We start from the raw sequence: 20,809 nt of genomic DNA on the forward strand, positions 1-20,809 counted from the left end.
AGGCCTTTGCTAAACCCTTGCCCCTGCCCTCCTTGGCCCTCCTGCCATCGGCTTCCTCCCCAGCCTCACTGGACCCCAGAAGAGGGTAGGACAGAAGAGGGCGGCTAGAAAAGGAGCGGCCCTGCGTGGGACTGAGGTCCCCGGCGTCTGGCCACAGAGGGGGAGGGGAGGGGGCCTCCGGCGCGCGGGGCGGAGTCGCGCAGGCCCCGCCCCGGCCGCTTGCCTGCCCGCACCGCCCATTGGTCCTGAGAGCGGTGACTCGCGGGCTGAGCAGGAAGGAAACCGCTCCCGAGCGCGGCGGCGTAGTCTCCTGGCCGTGCTGCTGCCGCTATCTCTGTCCTCCTGTCGGTCCTTCCGTCCGCCCGCAGCATGAGTGGCCTGCGCGTCTACAGCACGTCGGTCACCGGTTCCCGCGAAGTAAGTGCGCCCCGAGTCGGGCGCCAGGGGAGAGGACCGGGGCCGTGTCCCGGAGCTCTGGACCGGGCGCCCAGGACCCGCCCCCCAGGACGGGGGCGGGCCGGGGGTGGGGGGCGTCGGGTCCCGGAGCTCGGCCCCTAAGGTTTGGAAGCGAGTCCGTGACCCCATCCAGAGCCCCTTCATCAGGCATTTTGTGTCCTCGGCGGCCCGGCATGAACTGCCCACGCCCATCCCCCGTCGCCTGGACAGCCGTTCTCCGCATCCCCACTGCCCCAACCACATCCTTATCCTGCCTTCTCCACCACCGTGTACGCGCGTGGGGTGGGGGTGGCCCCTTACCACGCCTCCATCCAGGTCTGCTTTGCCTCCCCTTGGCTCAGACAGCCGCTGGCTGTCCTCACCCGGAACCTTATCTCACTTTCCCCGTTCTGACCCTTCCCCACGGTTAGTGGTCCCTCTTTTCGCCCTACACCACCTCAAACTGGACTCACCCTTCCGAATGACCAGTGGCCAGAACCCTTCCCCAGAGTGTGGAGGGAGCAGGGAGACCAAAGCTCCAGGTCACAGCCCTTCACACAGCCCAGGCTTGCCCCACACTTCCCCCCTGCGTGCCCACTGATCCCTGCTGGCCCCCCACCCCCAGATCAAGTCCCAGCAGAGCGAGGTGACTCGCATCCTGGACGGGAAGCGCATCCAGTACCAGCTGGTGGACATCTCCCAGGACAACGCCCTACGGGACGAGATGCGAGCCTTGGCGGGCAACCCGAAGGCCACCCCGCCCCAGATTGTCAACGGGGACCAGTACTGTGGGGTATGGGCCTGGGGGCTGGGGGGAGTGTTGTAGAGGGCTCCAGCCAGGGTCAGACCTGAGACAAAGCACTAGTGGGTGTCCAGTGCCAGCACTCAGGTGGCCACCCCTCACCTCCCTCCCCCAGGACTATGAGCTCTTCGTGGAGGCTGTGGAACAAAACACACTGCAGGAGTTCCTGAAGTTGGCCTGAGCTAAGCACACCCACGGTCCCCCACTGGACTCCGTCACCACGTTCCCCCCTAGCCCTTGCCTAGCCATGGACCTTGTGACCAATTCCCTGTCATTCCTAACCTTTTGACCTCGGAGCCCCTCCCTCCTCCCCCCAGGTCCCTTCTCCCCTAACTGTAGCCCCTCTCCTCCATTCAAAGGCAACATTCCTTACCTACTAGTCTTAAGCAACAGCCCGGTGCTGGCTATCCCAGCCAGCCTTGAGGCTGCCACCCTGCCCGGTACTGGCTGATGGGCACCTCTGTTGGTGCCATCAGCCAGGGCTCTGCCAAAGGCCCCGCAATCCCTGTCCTGGGAGCACCCGGAGACAATTAAATGTTCCATTCCATTGGCGCTGTGTCTGTCTGGTTGTGGCCTGGACATCCTGGGCCCCTGCCCTCAGCAAGGCTGTGCTCCTGTGGGCCCAACAGCTGAGCTTCCCCCCGTGTGTCTGTCACCTCTGTGTGTCATGGTACATGTGCTTGGATATCAGTTTGGCAGACCCAGGCCTGTGTGGACCACCAGTTCCTGGGGACTGAGTGGGTGCCCTCCAGTTCACATGCACGTGATGGTGTCCCCAACACCCCTGTCCGTGCCTTGGTGTGTATGCATGTTTGCATGCCTGTCTCTGCAGGTGGCTGTCCGGTGGCTGCCTGCTTATGTGCCAGCAGGCTGGCTGAGTGTGGGTGTGTAGTGGGAGTGGACGCACAGCTGCAGTGCTGCAGGTTTGGGGGCATGAGAGTAGTTGCCGGCTGGGGCTTTGTGCATACTGCTGAAGTGTCCCCACATGCTTGTGGGTTTGTACACATCTGTCTGCACACTTGCACATGTGAGGCCGCGCTGCCCCAGCTGAGGCTGAGGATGGGGGAACTGGAAACCCAGCTAGGCCGGCCTCTCCCTGCGCAGGATCCGCTCAGCCCTCGTGGGCGAAAGAGGAACCTGGAGGACAAAGACCCAGCGGCGAGGCCCGCCAGCTGGGGCTCGGGTTACTGAGGGGCGGGTCCGTGCCGCCCCTTCCCCGGCCCAGCTGGGCTCCCGCCCTCCCTGGCGCCCCGCTGGGCGGGCGGGCGGGCCGAGAGAGCCTGGTGGAGCAGCCGGTGGCGGGGGCGGGTGTTTTATTCAGCGCTGGGGCCGGGGTCTAGACCCAACCCGGCGCGGGCCTCGCGGACGGGCGGCGGGGCCCGGCGCGCCCGCAGCAGCAGCGTCGCGTTGGGCACCAGGCCTGCGGCCTGCAGAGTGAGCGCGTCGTCGTCGTAGACCGTGGGCGGGAACGTGCTAAAGATCTCGAAGGCGGCGGGGTCCACGGCCCTGGGGACCGGGCGGGGCAGATCAGGCCCGGCAAGGTGCCAGCGGCCCCTTTGCGGCCTGCAGCCCCGCCCGGCGCCCACCTGGCCTGCGCTAGCAGGGCGCGCACGTCGCCCACAGTGTCCTCCGGCCGCATTGTCAGCAGGAATGCCTGCTCGCAGTTCTCGGACTTGATGCGCAGCGTGGAGAGTGAGGGCGTCAGTGTCTCAGGCGACTCCTGGCTCCTGTGGGCCCAGGACCATTAGTGCTCCCGGGAGCCCGAGCCCCGGCCCACACCTCTCAGCCTGGCCCTCACCTCTCACGCTTCGCAGCCAAAGCAGGTGTCTCCACCACAACCTCCTGGATCCGGACTGGCAACGGGCAGCAGTTCTGGAAGGCAGAGATGGAGAGTGGACAGAGCCCTGGGCCTTACCAGACCTACGCCCCCACTCCCCCCAACCCTTAGAAGGGGACTCATCCCCTGGTCAGGGATGGAGGAGACCAATGGGCAGTGCCAGGCTAGGGGGTAGGTTGTTCTAACAACTAAGGAGAGGAAATGGAAAAAGAGGGGGGTCCTTCTCTGGGAGATGGCCTCATCATTCCCCCGAGAAGCCTTGAGCTCCCTCAGTCTAGTGGGGAAGACAACCCCACAGACCATAACCAGGCAGGGTGCTGCCCTGGGGAGATGACATCTGAGCTGTGCCTGAAGCATAAGGAGTCCTTAGGAAGGAGGTGGAGAAAAAGGCAGCAGGAATATTCCAGACAGCATAGGCAAAGATCCTGACATCAGGAAAGGCTTCCTAGAGGAGGTGATACCTTAGGGAAAGTGCCAGCCAGTCGCGGGGGCTGAAGCTGGGAATCAGGTTGGACAGGAGGAGCAAAGGGGTTGGGAGGGGCTTAGATGAATGGTGGCCTTGAGGGCCAGGATGAGGAGCTTGGCCCTATCCTCCAGGAAGCCTTTGGAGGATTAGTGGGGAGTATCAATTTACATTTTCAAAGAAACACAGAGGCTGCTGGGAGAGGGCTGGCTGGAGGTGGAAGGCCAGTGAGGCTGCTGCAGCTGTCTGGGAGAGACACTGGAGCCTACACTAGGTTGGTGGTGCTGTGGGAATGGAGAGAAGGGATGGATTTGGGAGAAGCTCTGGGACTCACAGAACTTGGTAATGTGGGGGTGAAGGAGGCAGAGGAGTCCTGGAAACTGAGGCTTGGTGCCTTTCACAGGTGGAGACCTGGGAGGAGCGTGATGGGGAGTGGGGGAGATGGTGAGCTCTGTGAGGGCCAGCTGAGTTTAAGGGGCCTGGGGGAAACCTGGACTGAATTCAATATTTAGGTCTGAACTGCGAGGGGGCAGCCTAGGCCTTGGGCTCATCCATGGCCTGGACCCCAACACTTTTCCCTTCTCATCACATCCCCCTCTCCTCATCCCACTGCTGGGTCCGAGCCCAGAGCTCTCACCACTGCTGGGTCCGAGCCCAGAGCTCTCACCAGCTCTACAGATTCCAGGGGACAGTCCAGGCCTTCATCGGGGGGCACCCAAGCCTGAGCCTCTAGACAAGCCACTGCTCGGGGAGGCTGGCCCAGGGTTGGTGGTGCATACCCCTAAGTAGGGCTGGGGGAATTGGGGCTGGTCTCACCTGTAGGGTGTCCCGGATGGGGCCACGGATGTCAACCACCTCGCCCTGCCGGATCACAACCTTGGGAAGCCTGTTCAGAAACTTCTCAGCAGTCATCCTGGAACCTGCAGGCAGGAGGGTGTCAGGAGCCTTGGTTCCGGGGGACTGTGAGGATTGGCGGAGGAGGTCACCTACACAGCCCCCAGCCACCAGGCTCAGCCTCAGGGCTGAGCTCACCTGAGTTTTCCAACCTGTCCGAGGCCTTGCGTACCCTCTGCCAGCCCACCACGCGACCCTCTCCTGGGAACAGGTTCAGCCCATCCTCCGGGTAGAACTGATTGCGAAGGTCACTCACCTGGCAAGAAGGACAGGCACAGAGGCAGGCCCAGCTCTTCAGCCCTGGGCCCCACCCCGACCCCTGCTTGCCCACACAGAGGCCTCAGAAACAGACTCTGGGAACAGGACCAAGGGAAAGTTTAATTCATCTAATGCAATTCCCATTTTACAGACGAGGAAACTGAGGCCCTGGGAGAGAGCAGGGGAACCACAGTGCATGTTGCTGTCATCTACCTGGGCCCTGCTCTTTCTACAAGCACCCCTGATCTATGCCAGCTGAAGCCATAGCACTGACATCCTCCTCACAGACCCCCTCTCATCAGCTGACCGTAAGGGGAAGGTGTTAAGAAAGGACAAAGCCTTCTGCTGCGGCCTGTCTGCAGGGCAGACCCCATCACAATGTGTATTACCTCACTTGCCCCCATCAAGGCCCACCTCTTGGCACCATCTTGGCACCGACTGCCTCCGACGCCCCCAATCATGACTCACACTGTTTTTTAGCTGTGGTGGCACATGCCTTCTCACTGTGGAACTACTCACCCGCCCTCTGGGACACACTGCCTCACGTGCTCCCATAGCAGCACCCCCAGCTCACATACCCCAGCAGGGACCACCTCCATCCCGGCCTTCAGCCCCAACATGTGCCCATTTCAGTTCTGTGTTGAGGTTCACAGGACTGCCTTCCCCCACAACCAATGGCTTCAGGAGACTCTGAGGGAAGCTAGGCCACTTCTGCATAGATCCCTCAGGGACCTCAGACTGTCGAGGTGTCCTGAAGGAAAGGGCAGCAGTCCTGCCTGGCCAGGGCTGTGCCTTCAGGGTGCCAGCAGAGGGTGCTGCCTGCTGCTCAGCCTCGGCAGAGCCCGCTGAGTAGCAGCCACAGGCACAGCAGCCTCCCCACTCCTTTCCCACGCCAGCTCAGGCTCACCCTCCCCCAGGTCATCAGACTAGGGTCCCTGGGGTGCTGAAGTGGCTCCCCACCTCAGAATGGGTGACCCCTGAGAGGGAGCTGTTTATCACCACCTTCTCCAAAATCCTCACACAGGGAGGGGGTGGTCACCTTAAAGGGGACTCCATCGGGGTACAGTCGTTGGAGCTCGGAGGGGAAGAAGCCATCCAAGATGTCTCGGAGGCAGCGCTGCAGGGGGGAGAGGCAGGGTGAGGCCTGGCCAGACACATGCAGTGCCCCCAACCTGCTTCTTCCCTGGGTGCCAGGCCTTTGGCGCTGGGCTAACCCAGTGGATCACTCTGGAAATACTCAGAGCCCCAGGATTTGGGTGGGGGCCCTTTGCAAGTCGTGCATGTAGCACCAGCTGCAACTGGGCTTGGGTGCCCGGTGGAGGGTAGGCTGGGCCTGGGGTGAGCTGAGCCCCACCATCTCCAACTGTCGGCGGGCAGGTGGGAGCAGCCTGTCCCCTGCACTTACCTGCGTGGAGGGATCGTAGAAGGGCCGGAAGGGCCCGTCAAACATGATGATACCATTCCGGTAGAGCTTCAGGGGGATGGGCTCGAGGACATGGAGCCGTGCCCCACCGGGCACTGGTGTCACCTGGGTCTCGCCCTCAACCACCAGCTCACTGAGGTCCTTCAGGCTGGCCAGCAGCCTGTCAAAGTCCACCTCTGGGGGCACCACTGAATCCCCTGGCAAAGAGGATGGTCACCCATGAGCCTCTCTTGATGGCCCCTGTGGCTGCCCTCCCCATGCTGGGCAGTGTTATCTCCTTAAGTGGCTACCTGAGGATGAAGGACAGCTATCTTTTATTGAGTGCTTACTGTGTGCTCGGGGGTTAGCATCCATTATCACATTCACTCCTCATACCAACCCTATGCTGCAGATGCTTGATCACCCCCATTCTTCAGATGAGGAAACTGGACAGAGCAGGTGAAATGACTTGCCTAGGGACACGCGGTAGTTAAATGGCAGAAGCAGGATTTGGCTCCAGGTCTGTCTGGGTCAGGCACTGGGTTGGCAGCTTAAAATCAACAGGGTAGAGCTCCAACTCAGGATCACAGCAGCCTGGGCTCAAATCCCACCTCCTGCATTTCTGGCTGTGCAACCTTTGGTCAAGTCATTTAATGCTGTGTGCCACAAGGTTCTCTAGAATGGGATGATGATAGCATCTACCTCCTAGGATGGCTGTGAGGGGCCAAGATGACAGCCAGCTCATCGCAAGCACTCTACCCATGTTAGTTATTGTTACCAGCTCTACCTTGCCACAAATAATCCTCAGACCACCCCTGAGGCTATGAGGCAGGTGTCATTTCTCTCCATTTTTACACAGGAGGAAACAGGCCCACAGCAATGAAAAATGACCTGCCCCAGGCCACCTGGCAAGGTAGAGAGCTGGCTGGGATTTGAGTTGGGGCTGACTCGAGTGTTTTTCCTGCCCGTTTGCACCATCAGGAGAGGAGGGTCAGGGTTGGGACAGATGTCTGTTACGCAGGGTGTTGGGAATGCCGCTGGACAGAGAGCTGGGGCAGGCCTTGGGCTGTGCAAACTTTTTCTGGGTCACAGACCCCTGTGAGAAGCTGACAGAAGTTTTGGCCTGTTCCTCTGAAAAATGTGTGAACGTACAGCTGTGTCTAAGCTCTGGGAGGTGAAGATGGGGTGGTGGGGACAGCCATGACAGATGCCACAACAGCAAAGGTAGAGGGCAGGCGGGACGCCACCTGGGGACGGGATGTGACCTGGTCCCCAAATAAGCTATCTACCAGGGTAAACCCAGACACAGCACCCAACACCCCAGTGACTTCCTGGGCCTTCTTGGAGGCTGTTCTTCACTAGGACAGCCAGGCTACAGCAGGATGTAGGTCAGGACTCTGGGGACCCAATTCCTTTCCCCACAGAGGACAGCTGCTATGCTGGGTAAGTACGGATGTGGGTGGCCATGCTTCCTGTTGCCTTGTGGGAGCTGAAACAGCAAGCCCCAGCTGGCCTTCCCCTCTCCCCACATGCCCTACTGTCACTGGGGTTGCACCTGCCCCCCACCTCCTCCTGGGGCTCACTGGGGTCCCTGAGATCTCAGGAGAGGCTGGCAGGAAAACCCACTCAGACCACCCTGGGTGTCCCTGGTATGTCTGGGCTCAGAACACTATCAAGACGTTCTTTTCCTTTACCAACTGCTTTAAGAACAGCAACAGCAGAGAAGGTCTCACCCAACGCTGCCCCGCCCCTATTCTTACAGATGGGAAAAGTGAGGCCTGAGAGGTCAGGGGACTTGGCCAAAGCAGAGCATACAGTGCAGAGCTGGGAGTAATCCCAGAGATGCTGACTCCTAATCCAGTGCTCCTCCCCCTGCACCAAGCTGCCTCCAGGGGCCAGGGCTTTTCAGGGAGCTCAAGGGCATGGGTGTCCACAGGGAATGGGGCAGGAGGAAGCCCAGGGAATGATGCCAAGACAGAATGAGAGGGATAAGAGAAGTTTGCTGAGAGAACAGACCCCAGAGGCAGCACTCAGCCAGCTGGGTTAGGGCTCAGCAGTGAAAGCAGGGTGGGCTGGGCAGAGGTTGGCTGCTGTTGTCTCTCACACCCCACCCTCCCATTCATCACTGGGCACAGGGTGCGCTCACTCACCCCATCTCCTCCAAGAAGCCTTCCTAGGAGCCTCCTTGAGGAAGGGCCCTGGCTCTTCCTGGGTTCCTGGCGCCCTTGGGTGCACTTCTCCTTAGCCCTTGTCTCAGGCTGTTGTTTTCTGTTTGCTTGTTTGTCTCTTCAGCCACACCGGGTGCTCCCTGAATGCAGGGCTGGAGCAGCCAGCCCTGGGCCTGGCCCAGAGTGGGTGCTCAGGAAGTGTGTGCTGGATCTGTTCTCCCCTTTAGCAAACACGTCTGCAGCACCCACGTTCTGCTTATTGTTGTTGTTGCATGTCGTTAAGTCAATTCAGACTCAAAGTGACCCTATATGACAGAGTAGAACTGCCCCATAGGGCTTCCAGGTCTTCTCTCCTGCAGAGCTGCTGATGGGTTCCAACCGTCAACCTTTCAGTTAGCAGCCAAGCGCTTAACCATTGCTAGTTTCTGTGAATTCTGGCAGTGCCACAGCCAGGGCCCTGCCCTTCTCAGGCTCACACTTAAGCAAAGGAGATGGGGTAGCCAAGAGACAGTGACAATAGTGCCACTGTGGGGGCTGTAGAGCCCATAGGAGGGCCAGACTGCTGCAATGAGCAGGTAAGTGGTGGCCTTGCACGGGGCTAGCTCCTTGCAGGTCCCTAGGAGAACCACCCACTTCTGTGAGAGACTGAGTAGTGAGCAAGTTGCCCTGGCCCCTCTCAGTTCCACTGCCCTCCATGCCTCTTTCCCTGTGGCCTCACGTAAAGACGGCTGCAACAGGAGATAGAACCACTGTTACCACACACTTGCAAGCCAGGCCCTGCACCACTGTTACCACACACTTGCGAGCCAGGCCCTGCACTAAGGACTTTGGCAGTATTCACTCTGCCCCTCAGAAGAGCCAGTGGGAGGAAAATAGGCACCAAGAGGCTGTTCACTGCTGGGAGTGCACAGCTAGCCCATGACAGAGGCCTGCTCCATTCTACCCACAGCTCTCTCTGGCCCCATTCATGCAGATGACAGGCTAATCTCCCCCTCAAACAAGCTGATGGGCCTGGGGCTGCCTCACTGGGCAGGAAGCCCACCCCCAGCCAATCCCGTGTGAGTGCATATACCCTGGCCCACGTACCAGGCACTGTGCAGGCACTCGGGGCATGGGGACAGTGCAGTGACACTGTCTGCAATCCCTGCTCATTTACGGGGCAGCAGCATGCCAAGCACTCCACATGCACTCCCATTCCATCCTCACAGCGGCCTAGACATCTCACAGGTGAGGAAACGGGCTCAGAGGGGTTAAGCAATTTGCCCATACAGGGTCAGATCCCACCCAGGATCCCTACTCTTCAGCCTGAGCCATCAGCCCCTGCCCTCTAAAGCAGAGTCCCTTCCCACAATGCTCTGCGGCAGCTACAACAGGCATTTCAGCACTAAGAACTTATGTGGGAGGAGGTGGGCTTTGAGCCAAGATTCAAAAGAGGGGATAGAAGTGGGCAAGGCACATGGGAGGGGACACAGCACTAGCAAAGTTCCAGGTGAAAGTGACGGTAGGGAGGAGCCTAGACTGCCTGGGGTCTGGGCCAGGCTAGTCTGAGGGGCTCAAGGGCAGATCCAGGACCCAATCCTATGATGGCCATGCCAAACCCAGACCCAGGAGCTTGGGACTTCAGAGGAAGGATACAGAGGGAGGGGAGGAACTTGATGGGGAGATGAGGAGCTCTGAGAGGAGGACAGGAAGGAGGGGGAGAGAAGCTCAGAGAGGGGGATGGGAAAGGGGGGGAAAGGAGGTCAGAGGGGGACAGGGAGGGGAGAAGACCTCAGAGAGGGGGATGGGGAGGAGGGGGAGAGGAGCTCAGAGAGGAGGACAGGGAGGGAAGAGGACCTCAGAGAGGGGGACAGGGAGGGGAAAGGACCTCAGAGAGGAGGACAGGGAGGAGGGGGAGAGGAGCTCAGAGAGGGGGATGGGAAGGAAAGGGAGAGGAGCGGGGGGGTAGGAGGGGAGAAGAGCACAGGGTTGAACTGAGCCCTTAGCCCTGAGGCTCAACACCTGCCTGGATGGTGTCTGACCACAGCAGGACTATATCTTTCATGTTTCCGCATACCCTGAAGCACCTGGCACAGCACCCTATTTGATGCTCTATATATTGGTGGGGAGTGTGGGAAGGGGTGAATGCTCCAGCCTGAGGCAAACTCCTGCAAGGCTTCTCCTCAGCTGGGGCCTTTTTATGGGCCCAGTTGACCCTCATCCCTAAGGCAGTTATTCCCTGGCTCGAGAATGTTCTGAATCATCCCCTTTTGGACCAATATAGATGTTCTGGCTCATCCATGGAGCCATTGGGGATGGGGTCCAACAGAGGGAAGCCAGAAAAATGAGCCAGCGTATGAGGGCTAGCAGGAGGAAGGCTTTGTGAGTCAGACGGTGCTTGGGCAGGAGCAGGCTGACATCTGGGGGCTGGAGGCAGTGGGGCAGAGGGAAAGAGGAAAGCCAGGGGGGCCCAGGAGGAAAAGCTGCTAGAAATGAAAAGTGTGTCACTCATCTGGCAAGAAGAGCTAAATCAAGACCCCCTCCCATGTTGAAGAATCAAAAAGTGAAAGAATTAAAAGGGGACACAGAGGGGACATGTAGCCAGAGGGGACCTCTGAGGTTAGGGGGTTGGGTGGCTTTCACAGTTGCTTTAGCCATGAAACACTCAACTCCAAAGCCAGCCCTAACGAAGCATAAAGGAAGTGAGCCGAGCAGGGCTGCTCTCTGTTTTGTGGGGCAGCGGGGAATCTAGAGAGCCAGATCCAGAATCCAGCCATCTGGTCTGACCCTCCCTGTTATGGATTGAATTGTGTCCCCCCAAAATATGTGTTGTAAATCCTAACCCCTATGCCTGTGGTTATAATCCTGTTTGGGGATAGGTTGTCTTTATTACGTTAATGAGGCAGGATTAGTATAGGCTGTGTTTTAAGTCAATTTCTTTTGAGATATAAAAGCAGATTAAGCAAGCAGAGATGGGGGGATATAGATTCGAAGCCACATGAAGAGCATCAAGAAACAAAGGAACAAGGAACAAGGACCTTCCCCCAGAGCCGACACAGACAGCCTTCCCCTAGAGCCAGCGTCCTGAATTCGGACTTCTAGCCTTCTAAACTGAGACCACAGCCTTCAGTGTGGATTATACCTCAACATAAAACAAAAGCCCTCACAACTGGACCAACAAGCAATATCATGATAAATGGAAAATTCCTAAGGTTGTCAAAGACTTCATTTTAGTTGGCTCCACAATCAACATCCATGGAAGCAGTAGTCATAAAATCAAACAATGTATTATTGCATTGGGCAAATCTGCTGCAAAAAACCTCTTTAAAGTCTTGAAAAGCAAAGATGTCACCTTGAGGACGAAGATGCACCTGACCCAAGCCATGGTGTTTTCAATCACCTCATATACATGGGAAAGCTTGTCAACGATTAAGGAAGACCAAAGAAGAATTGATGCCTTTGAATTATAGTGATGGCAAAGAATATTGAATATATCATAGACTGCCAGAAGAACAAACAAGTTTGCCTCAGAACTGGTACAGCCAGAGTGCTTCTTGAAAGTGAGGATGGTAAGATGTCTTAGTCATCTAGTGCTGCTGACACCACAAATGGATGGCTTTAACAAACAGAAGTTTATTTTCTCACAGTCTAGTAGGCTAGAAGTCCAAATTCAGGGCATCAGCTCCAGGTGAAGGCTTTCTCTGTCAGCTCTGGGGCAAGGTCCTTGTCATCAATCTTCCCCTGGACTAGGATCTTCTCCGTGCAGAAACCCCGGGTCCAAAGGACACGCTCTGCTCCTGGTGCTTCTTTCTTGGTGGTGTGAGGTCCCCAACTCTGTTCACTTCCCTTTCCTTTTATCTCTTATAAGATAAAAGGTGATGCAGGCCACACCCAGAGAAACTCCCTTTACATAGGCTCAGGGATATGACCTGAGCCAAGGGTGTTACATCCTACCCTGATCTTTTTCATCATAATCCAATCTTGCCTCATTAACCATAGGCAGAGATTAGGATTTACAGCATGTAAGGAAATTATATCAGTCACAAAATGGAGGACAACCACACAATACTGAGAATCATGGCCTAACCAAGTTGACACGTATTTTTTTTTTTTTAATCAAAAGGGTACCTTTTTTATTACTAATTTTTATTGTGCTTTAAGTGAAAGTTTACAAATCAAGTCAGTCTCTCACACAAAAACCCATACACACCTTGCTAAAAAAAAAAAATATATATATATACACCTTGCTACGCACTCCCAATTACTCTCCCCCTAAGGAGACAGCCCACTCTCTCCCTCCACTCTCTCTTTTCGTTGACACATATTTTTGGGGGGCACAATTCAATCCATGACACTCCAACCTTTGCCCCCGCCCCAAAATTCACATCCTTGTCACATGTAAAACACATTCTCCCCATCATATCATAGCAACAGTCTTAAATCAACTCCAAGTCCAAAGTCCAATAATTCCTCTTCATCTGTGAGATCTAGAATACAAGTTATCTGCTTCCAAAGGTACAATGGCAGAATAGGCACAAGCTTACAAATGGGAGAAACTGGAAAGAAAGAAGGGATAGCAGGCACTAAGCAGGTCAGCAGAGTACATTACATTAGCCCTCAAGGCTTTGAACATAATCCTCTGTTCTCTGCCACAATTTACACAATGGCCCTGCCCTCCAGGCTCTAGGTATTGGCTACATTCTCCAGATTCTGAGTGGAGGCCCCTGGGCCCTGGGTTTCAGCTCCACCTTCGGGGCCCACTGGAACAGCAACTCTGCTCCCTTGGCTTTAAATGCGCCATTCTCCTAGTCCATCTGAGTGGTGACTCCACCCTTAGAAACATCAGAAGCAATGGCTCCAGCCTTTAAAATCCCAGAGGTTGAGGCCATACCTTTTGAGACTGAGGCAGTTCAGCTTTCTGTGTTCCTTGTCTCTTCAGCTTCTGCTTCCTGGTTCCTTGGCCTCTCAGCCCTCAGGCCTCATGCTCGAATCTGCCCTGCTGGGGCAAGTGTTCCAAAGCTCTGTACTCCACCGGTAAGTCCCCGGAGGCACCCCATTCCACCAGAAAGCCTCCTGTGTACAGGCACTCAGCTCTCTCGCTCCATGGGTAGGCTCCAGTGCTGCCTGGTGCTGGTCTCCTGGTTTTGCTGCAGCCGGTCCTCTGCTGCCATTTCTCACCAGCATCACCTTCTCCAGTGTTAACAATTCTCCTCGCTTCCCTCTGAGTCCTCTATCCATTCACAGTTTCAAAACCGCTTCCACATTTTAGGTATCTGTTAGAGCAGCACCCCACTCTCGGTACCAAAATCTTAGTCATCTAGTGCTGCATAACAGAAGAACCACAAGTGGATGGCTTTAACAAACAGAAGTTTATTCTCTCACAGTCTAGTAGACTACAAGTTCAAATTCAGGGCATGAGCTCCAGGGGAAGGCTTTCTCTGTTAGCTCTGAGGAAGGCCCTTGTTATCAATCTTCCCCTGGACTAGAAGCTTCTCTGCGCAGGAACCCTGGGTGCAAAGGATGTGCTCTGCTCCCGGTGCTTCTTTCTTGGTCGTGTAAGTTTCCCAAGTCTCTGCTCACTTCCCTTTCCTTTTATCTCTTGTGAGATAAAAGGTGGTACAGGCCATACCCGAGGAAAACTCCCTTTACATTGCATCAGGGATGTGACCTGAGCAAGGGTGTTATATCCCACCCGAATCCTCTTCAACACAATCCAATCTTGCCTCATTAATCATATGCAGAGATTAGGATTTACAACATACGGGAAAATTATATCAATCACAAAATGAAGGACAACCACACAATACTGGGAATCATGGCCTAACCAAGTTGACACATATTTTGGGGGGACACAATTCAATCCATGACATGAGACTTTGTCTCAGGTACTTTGGACATGTTATCAAAAGGGATCAGTCCCTGGAGAAGGACATAATGCTTGGTAAGGTAGAGGGTCAGAGAAAAAGAGGAAGACCCTCAACGAAATGGATTGACACAGTGGCTGCAACAATGTGCTCAAATATAGCAACCATTGTGAGGATGGCACAGGAATGGGCAGCATTTCATTCTGTTGTACATAGGGTCGCTATGAGACAGAAATCAACTCAATGGCACCTAACAACAATAAGCTTCGAGAAAATAAATTTCTGTTTGTTAAAGCTACCCACTTGTGGCATTTATGTTATAGCAGCACTAGATAACTGAGACACTCCCCAAAGGGGCAGGAAGGCCCCACTGGCCAGGAAGAAGGTTACCCTCCAACAAAATGCAGGGTCATGTGATACCTGAGACTGGCTTGCCATGCAGGCCTCTCTGCCCCTGGACCCCAGGGGCAGATACTCTTACAGCATCTAGCAGTCGCCTGCCAGGGTCTTGCCATGCGGGGGTCCCTAGGGAACTCTTCCTATGGCATTCCTGCCCAGAGTTCAGTTAATGCATTAGAGTTGCTGGCACGCCCAGACTTGCAGCATCATCCTGGGCAGCCGAGCCATGCCCCACCACCTACTGGCATCGCCCAGATGCTGCACAGCTCCTTAGCTCTGCCACGTCCCAAATAGATTCAAATCTTCCCCCACAGCTGTGCTCCCTGGGATCATCCCTGACTCCCCTCACCCTTCTAAATCTCTCTGCTCTGCTTCTTCTTGCCATCTCATCAGCGCCACCCTCCTCCTGGGCATCATGTCATCTTCTGCCCAGATCACTATAACTGCCATCCAAGTGGGGTCTCAGCCTTAAGCCTTGCCCCCTTTACTCAGCAGTCTTCTGACTCCTTCAGTACCTCAGTGTGCCCATCGGTAAAACGGAATAGCCCATGGCCTGTGTCAAAGATGTTCATGAAAATGCTTTGAAAGCTGCAAATGTTACACAAATTGGAAGTGATGTTTTTAGAATAAGCAGTGAGGGGGTTGTGCCCTGAGATTTTGGGGGACCTGACCAAAGCCCAGGTCTAAATATAAGGTAGAACATGCACGTACTGAGTCTGGGTTTTTACTGAGCAGGAAGTGTAAAGTGAAGAGAGTGTTGTCATCTTTCAAACCACCCCCTTGGGAGCTAAGCTCATGTTCCCTTGAGGCTGCCATTGCCTTCCTGGGAGGGAATGTCAAAGACTGTGTGCGGCAAAGACTTTGGAAAACAGTAAGAGCTCCAACTTGTTGGACTTATTATGTGCCAGGCAGTGTTAAGTGCTCTGCCTTTATTAATCATCTACTCCTTGTAACTCTGCGGGAAAGAGTATTATTCTCATTTTATTGATGAGGAACTTGAGGCTCAGAGAATGGAAGTCACTTGTCCAAGTCATACTGGAATAGCTGGTGGAGTCAAGATGAGGACCCAGGCTTGACTAACTCCACAGCCTGCAGAAGTACCTCCTGGACAACAGCCTCCGTTCTTTGAAGGTGGACCTAACTTTCCTAAATGGTCAGTTCTATGGCTCCAAATCTAAGGAGCAGGAGTGCGGTCCCTCTAGATATTAACAGTTGAGTTAAAAATAAAATGTGGTGGGAATCCCACAAAAGCAGAAAGATTTTAATGGTCTGGATTATGAAGGAGCCTGAAAAGAGAAGGCCTAGCCCTGGAAGTGGAGGATCTGGCTTCCAAAGCAGATTTTTTTTTTTTTAAAGGATGGATGGCTTTTGGTAAACTACGAAGCCTGAGGCAAGTGAATCTGCTGTTACATCTTGTATCTTTGTATCTTTGGAGCCTTTGCAAGATGAGCAAGCAGAGTCTGAGGTGAGACCAGAAGGAGAAATTGGCCAGAAATTGCTCAGTGATGAAGGCCATGACCTTTCCTGAGCTGTGTCACGGACAAGGTGTGGAATATCTTAGGGGCACCTTGTGCTTGAAGGCAGGGGCATGAAGCATGAAGGAAATGGACTCTGGAGGGCCAATGGGCAATAGAAAGCTGTTGGAGAATTCTCTTTGTGGGAGAGGCTAGGGATAACCCCTACTTTACCTGGCTTCCAGAACTTCTTCACAGTCATCCAGTCCTTCTTGCTATCCTCTGAGGCTGCCCTGCCCTCTGAGTCCTCGTGGTCCGTGGGCTCGCCCACCCACTGCAGGCCATAGTCATTGAGGAACCGCTGGGGGAAAAAAAGGTGGAGATGCTGGGAGCACTGTCAACTCAGCCCCTTCCCAGGGAAAATGCAGCATCAGCCCAGTGCCTAGCCTCGGTCTTCAGCTTCCAGAGCCAACTGGACAAAGGGGATGGGCTGGGGAATCAGCCACTTCCTGGCTATGTGACCTCAGAAAGCCACTTCACCTCCTAGAGCCTCAGACTCCTCCTCTATAAAATGGAGATGAAGTACCTGCCTCTCAAAGGCTCTGAAGACGACTCAGATGATTCATGTCAAGTACTTAGCTGGGTGCTTGGCACAAGCAAGAACTCCGTCAAGTTAGCCATTATGGCTGTGGGGAACCGTGTGAGGCTAGGCCTTAATGGGACTGGCCTGAGTGTGAGGAGGCAAGGACGCCCCGCCCTGCAGGAACTGAGAGGACATGGCCACCACACGCCAGCCCCACTAGGGCTTGGCCTCATATCCTCTATGCTACAGGAAAACAAGTTGTATACACTTCCTGTTGCTGCTTCTTTACCTCCCTTTCTTTCCAACCTGACCTCCATCTCCACAATTCACTAAAACTACTCATGCCATGGCCACCAACAACCTCCACGTTGTCAAACACAGCACATTTCTGGCTTCATCTCTTTCAACGCATGCCTGGTTTTCCTCCTACTTCATGGGCTATACCTTTTGAATTTGCTTTGCTGGTTTCCCATCTATTTGCTGGTACCCAACATCTATGTTGGAGGGCCCAGGGCTGAGCCCTCTTCTTCTCTCTATACTCTCTCCTTTGTGGTTCTAATCAGTCCCAAATATATATATGGATGGTACCCAAATTTATATCTAGTGCAGATCTTACTTCTGAGCCCCAGACTCAAATTCCCAACCATCTACACTTGGATGTCTAATAACCAAACCTGCTGCCATTGAGTCGATTTGAACTCACAGCGACCATATAGGACAGAGTAGAACTGCCCCATAGGGTTTCCAAGGAGCACCTGGTGGATTCAAACTGCCGACCTCTTGGTTAGCAGCCATAGCTCTTAACCATGACACCACCAGGGTTTCCAGACGTCTAACATGCATCTCAAAATTTATTCATCCAAAACAGTCATGACCTTCTGCCCTTACTGCCCAAGCTGCCTCCCCTCCAGGTTTTTCTGTCTCAGTCAAGGATACCTCCATTCATGACCTATTTCTCTCTCTAACACACTATCCCTGACAACCTGCAAGGCCTCTGGGCACCAGCTCCAAAGCAAACATGAATCCATCCACTCTGTCCATCTCCTCTGCTACCATCCTAGTTCAAGCCACTGTTGTCTCTCTCCAGGACAGTTGTAACAGCTGCTTCTACCTGCTTCCCTCTTCCACTTGTGCACCCCTGCCAACCTGTTCTCTGCACAGCAGGGTGATCTTTTTGTCACATTGCTCCTCTACCTAAAACCCTCCTATAATTTCCCGTTCTTGGAACAGAATCCAACCTTCACCATGAGAGAGCCCCATGTGATTTGCCCTGTCGGGCTCTTGAGCCTCTTCTCCTTCTCCCTCTTGTTCACCACAACCAGGGACCACAAGCCAAGTTTATGTGACAAGTGGTAGGGCCTTTGTACGGGTTCGGCCTAGATTCTTTTCCCCTAGTCTACAAGGCCAGCCCCTCCTCTAGAAGTTTCTATGCATTCCCTGTTTAATTATCTCATGGCACTCTGTAATTGTGTGTTTTTCTGTCTACTTGTTTACGTCTCTTTCCCCCTCCACACGGTAGACCCCATGAGGACAGGGCCATGTCTGTCCTGGTCACACTGTATCCCAGTATCTGCCAGGGTGCCTGATACACAGTAGGTACCTTGTGTGAGTGTGTTAAATTAATGAAGCAATAATTGTATGGATCCCTGAACATGTAAGCCAACCATAACCTGTGCCCGAGGCTCTGGGGCACAGCTCTCACCCCCCTTCAGCAGCAGTGCAGAGAAGGTCCATGGGCTGCAGGGGCTTCCAGCAGGCAGTGCAGGGAGCAGCTGGGTTTCCCCACAGCCCAGGTGTGAACAGGCCTCTTGTGGGAAGGGCTTGCAGCTGCAGCTGAGGCTTGGGGGTTTGCTTCTTTGGCCTTACGTAAGATTGGGGCTTTAGAAACCAACTCTGCATGGAGAGGGAAAGAGGAGAGACCCCAGGCAAAACTTCCAGCAGGGCCAGAGAAAGTGTGCCTGGGACCTTTCCTTGTGCCTGGTGTCTCTCTAGTTCAATTCCTGCCTCACCCCTCCCCATGCCCCACGCCCTCCCAGGACAGCTCCTCCCTCCTCTAATTCCCGACCCCAGCGCTGCCGTGACACCAAGCTGGCACTCAGTGCTAAGTTATGATGTTCCCTTTCCCTGCCTCTCTCTCCCATCAGACTCAAAGGTGGAGCTTGGGTCTGAATAATGTGCATTTCCCCAGCTCCTGGCACAGACCTGGGCATCAGTCACTGCTGTGTGAGTGATGAGTCAGTGAGTGGTGGCCAGAGTAACTGAATCACTGGGTGAGAAGTCATGTTCTGAGGTAGGGAACGGCCTTGGCCACTTCAGCAAACATGTATGCCTGGCACTGTGCTAGGTCCTGGGCGTACAGCAATGAACACAAGGGATGTGGTCCCTCTCATGGAGTTCACAGTATGGCAGGGAAGAGAAATGAAGCACTAAGAAAGCACATGACAGAGGCAGGGCCTCCTGGGGAAGTGACCTTGATTTGAGACTAAGAGTGAGTGAAAACTGACCAGGGAAGGTGAGAAAAAACATTTCAGGTGGAAGGAATGGCACGGGCCAAGGTCTGGAGGTAGGAAAGAGCCCCAAGTAGTCAAAGAATCAGAGGAAGGGCCCCATGGCTGGAAGGAAATGTGAAGGAGAGAGTGGTTCAAGATGAGACCGAAGCAGTAGACAGGGGCTAGCCCACAGGAACTGTGGTAAAGACTCTGGCATTTAGCTCAAGAGCAGTGGGAAGCCATGAGGTCTACTGAACAGGGGAGTGATATGTCCAGGCTCCACAAGGCGGGTGTGCTTTGGCATTGGACATCTCCTTGGCTCTTTAAACTCTAGGTTAGTCTTTAAACTCTATGTTAAACATGGGCTAGGACCCTGGTTGGAATGGAGGGGCTCAGGGAAATGGGCTCTAACCTAGTACCTAAAGGGCACACACTGAAAGCCAGGGACTGGGGCCCTGCCTCTCACCTCCATCTCGCTGACCTGCTGTTGTAGCTGCATGCACATGGTCTCCAGCTCCTCCTGCCGCTGCAGGGCCGCCTCACCTTCGGGGAAAGATGGGGACAGGGTTCAGCTGCCCAGTTCAGAGGCTGCAGGCCACCTCTGGAGAAGCTGCCCTCTGAGAACACTAAACCAACAAAACCACACCAGTTGCTGTCAAGTCGATTCCAATTCATGGCAACCCTACAGGACAGAGTAAAATTGCCCCATATGGTTTCCAAAGAGCACCTGGTGGATTTTAACTGCTGACCTCTTGATTAGCAGCTGTAGCTCTTAACCACTGTGCTGTTGTTGTTGCTGTTAGGTGCCATCGAATCGGTTCTGACTCATAGCGACTCTATGCACAACAGAACGAGACACTGCCTGGTCCTGCGCCATCCTTACAATTGTTGCAGCCACCATGTCAGCCCACTTCGTTGAGGGTCTTCCTCTTTTCCGCTGACCCTGTACTTTGCCAAGCATGATGTCCTTCTCCAGGGACTGATCCTTTCTGACAACATGTCCAAAGTATGTAAGATGCAGTCTTGCCATTCTTGCTTCTAAGGAGCATTCTGGTTGTACTTCTTCCAAGACAGATTTGTTTGTTCTTTTGGCAGTCCGTGGTATATTCAATATTTTTCACCAGCACCACAATTCAAAGGCGTCAATTCTTCTTCGGTCTTCCTTATCCATCATCCAGCTTTCACATGCATATGATGCAATTGAAAATACCATGGCTTGGGTCAGGCACACCTTAGTCTTCAAGGTGACATTTTTGCTTTTCATCACTCCCCTGTTCAGTAGACCTCATGGCTTCCCACTGCTCTTGAGCTAAATGCCAGAGTCTTTACCACAGCTCCTGTGGGCTAGCCCCTGTCTACTGCTTCGGTCTCATCTTGAACCACTCTCTCCTTCACACTTCCTTCCAGCTATGGGGCCCTTCCTCTGATTCTTTGACTACTTGGGGCTCTTTCCTACCTCCAGACCTTGGCCCATGCCATTCCTTCCACCTGAAATGTGACAGGCCCTCGGGAGACCAGTACCCCCAAGCCCCCAGGTTAGAGGCTGCTGAGGGTGGAACTGAGTCTCCTTTACCCTTCAGACAGTGTACCCGGTGCTTGGGCTGAGCTCTCTCTGCCTTCAGGGGCTCAGTCCCACATAAGAGGGTGCAAAGCAACTCAAGCACTGTCCTGGCTGTGTCCCTGCCCCTCTGGGCTCAGCTGTCCAGACCCACTACAGGAGTCAGCTGGATGTTCTTGGACCCCTGACGCACAGAAGTCACTGCCAAGCTCTCAGGAGCCACC

At 54.5% G+C, this 20,809-nt stretch overlaps 2 protein-coding genes across 9 annotated transcripts in view; one reads left to right on the forward strand and one right to left on the reverse strand.

The window, feature by feature from the left end:
- The first annotated feature begins 247 nt into the window (after positions 1-247).
- On the forward strand, positions 248-1,784 carry SH3BGRL3 (SH3 domain binding glutamate rich protein like 3). Its single transcript, XM_049878351.1, has 3 exons — positions 248-417; positions 1,061-1,228; positions 1,353-1,784. The coding sequence occupies exons 1-3, from the start codon at positions 370-372 to the stop codon at positions 1,416-1,418; spliced, it is 282 nt and encodes a 93-aa protein (XP_049734308.1). The 5' UTR covers positions 248-369; the 3' UTR covers positions 1,419-1,784.
- A 748-nt stretch (positions 1,785-2,532) lies between these two features.
- The window catches only part of UBXN11 (UBX domain protein 11), a 38,601-nt gene continuing 20,324 nt past the window's right edge, over positions 2,533-20,809 (reverse strand). For 6 of the 8 annotated variants that reach the window (XM_049878356.1, XM_049878352.1, XM_049878353.1 and 3 more), the window contains 9 exons: positions 19,494-19,570; positions 16,190-16,316; positions 6,095-6,309; positions 5,729-5,806; positions 4,570-4,687; positions 4,354-4,457; positions 3,036-3,109; positions 2,824-2,964; positions 2,533-2,743 (listed from right to left, as the gene is read on the reverse strand). In XM_049878356.1, coding sequence (XP_049734313.1) covers positions 2,551-2,743; positions 2,824-2,964; positions 3,036-3,109; positions 4,354-4,457; positions 4,570-4,687; positions 5,729-5,806; positions 6,095-6,309; positions 16,190-16,316; positions 19,494-19,570 — 1,127 coding nt within the window. In that variant the 3' untranslated portion in view covers positions 2,533-2,550. Of the gene's footprint in view, positions 2,744-2,823; positions 2,965-3,035; positions 3,110-3,871; positions 3,949-4,353; positions 4,458-4,569; positions 4,688-5,728; positions 5,807-6,094; positions 6,310-16,189; positions 16,317-19,493; positions 19,571-20,809 lie in introns of those variants that run through there. The other 2 variants (XM_049878359.1, XM_049878360.1) reach the window with 2 other exon arrangements.

Source organism: Elephas maximus, chromosome 3, assembly GCF_024166365.1.
Source record: "Elephas maximus indicus isolate mEleMax1 chromosome 3, mEleMax1 primary haplotype, whole genome shotgun sequence".
NCBI lineage: Eukaryota > Metazoa > Chordata > Mammalia > Proboscidea > Elephantidae > Elephas > Elephas maximus.

What these genes read in the sequence shown, in the direction of transcription:
- SH3BGRL3 (XM_049878351.1), top strand. Translation starts at nt 370, where the DNA reads ATGAGTGGCCTGCGCGTCTACAGCACGTCGGTCACCGGTTCCCGCGAA. An exon ending in CGGTCACCGGTTCCCGCGAA is followed by an intron (nt 418 to 1,060) that starts GTAAGTGCGCCC and finishes CCCCACCCCCAG; the next exon opens with ATCAAGTCCCAGCAGAGCGA. An exon ending in ACGGGGACCAGTACTGTGGG is followed by an intron (nt 1,229 to 1,352) that starts GTATGGGCCTGG and finishes TCCCTCCCCCAG; the next exon opens with GACTATGAGCTCTTCGTGGA.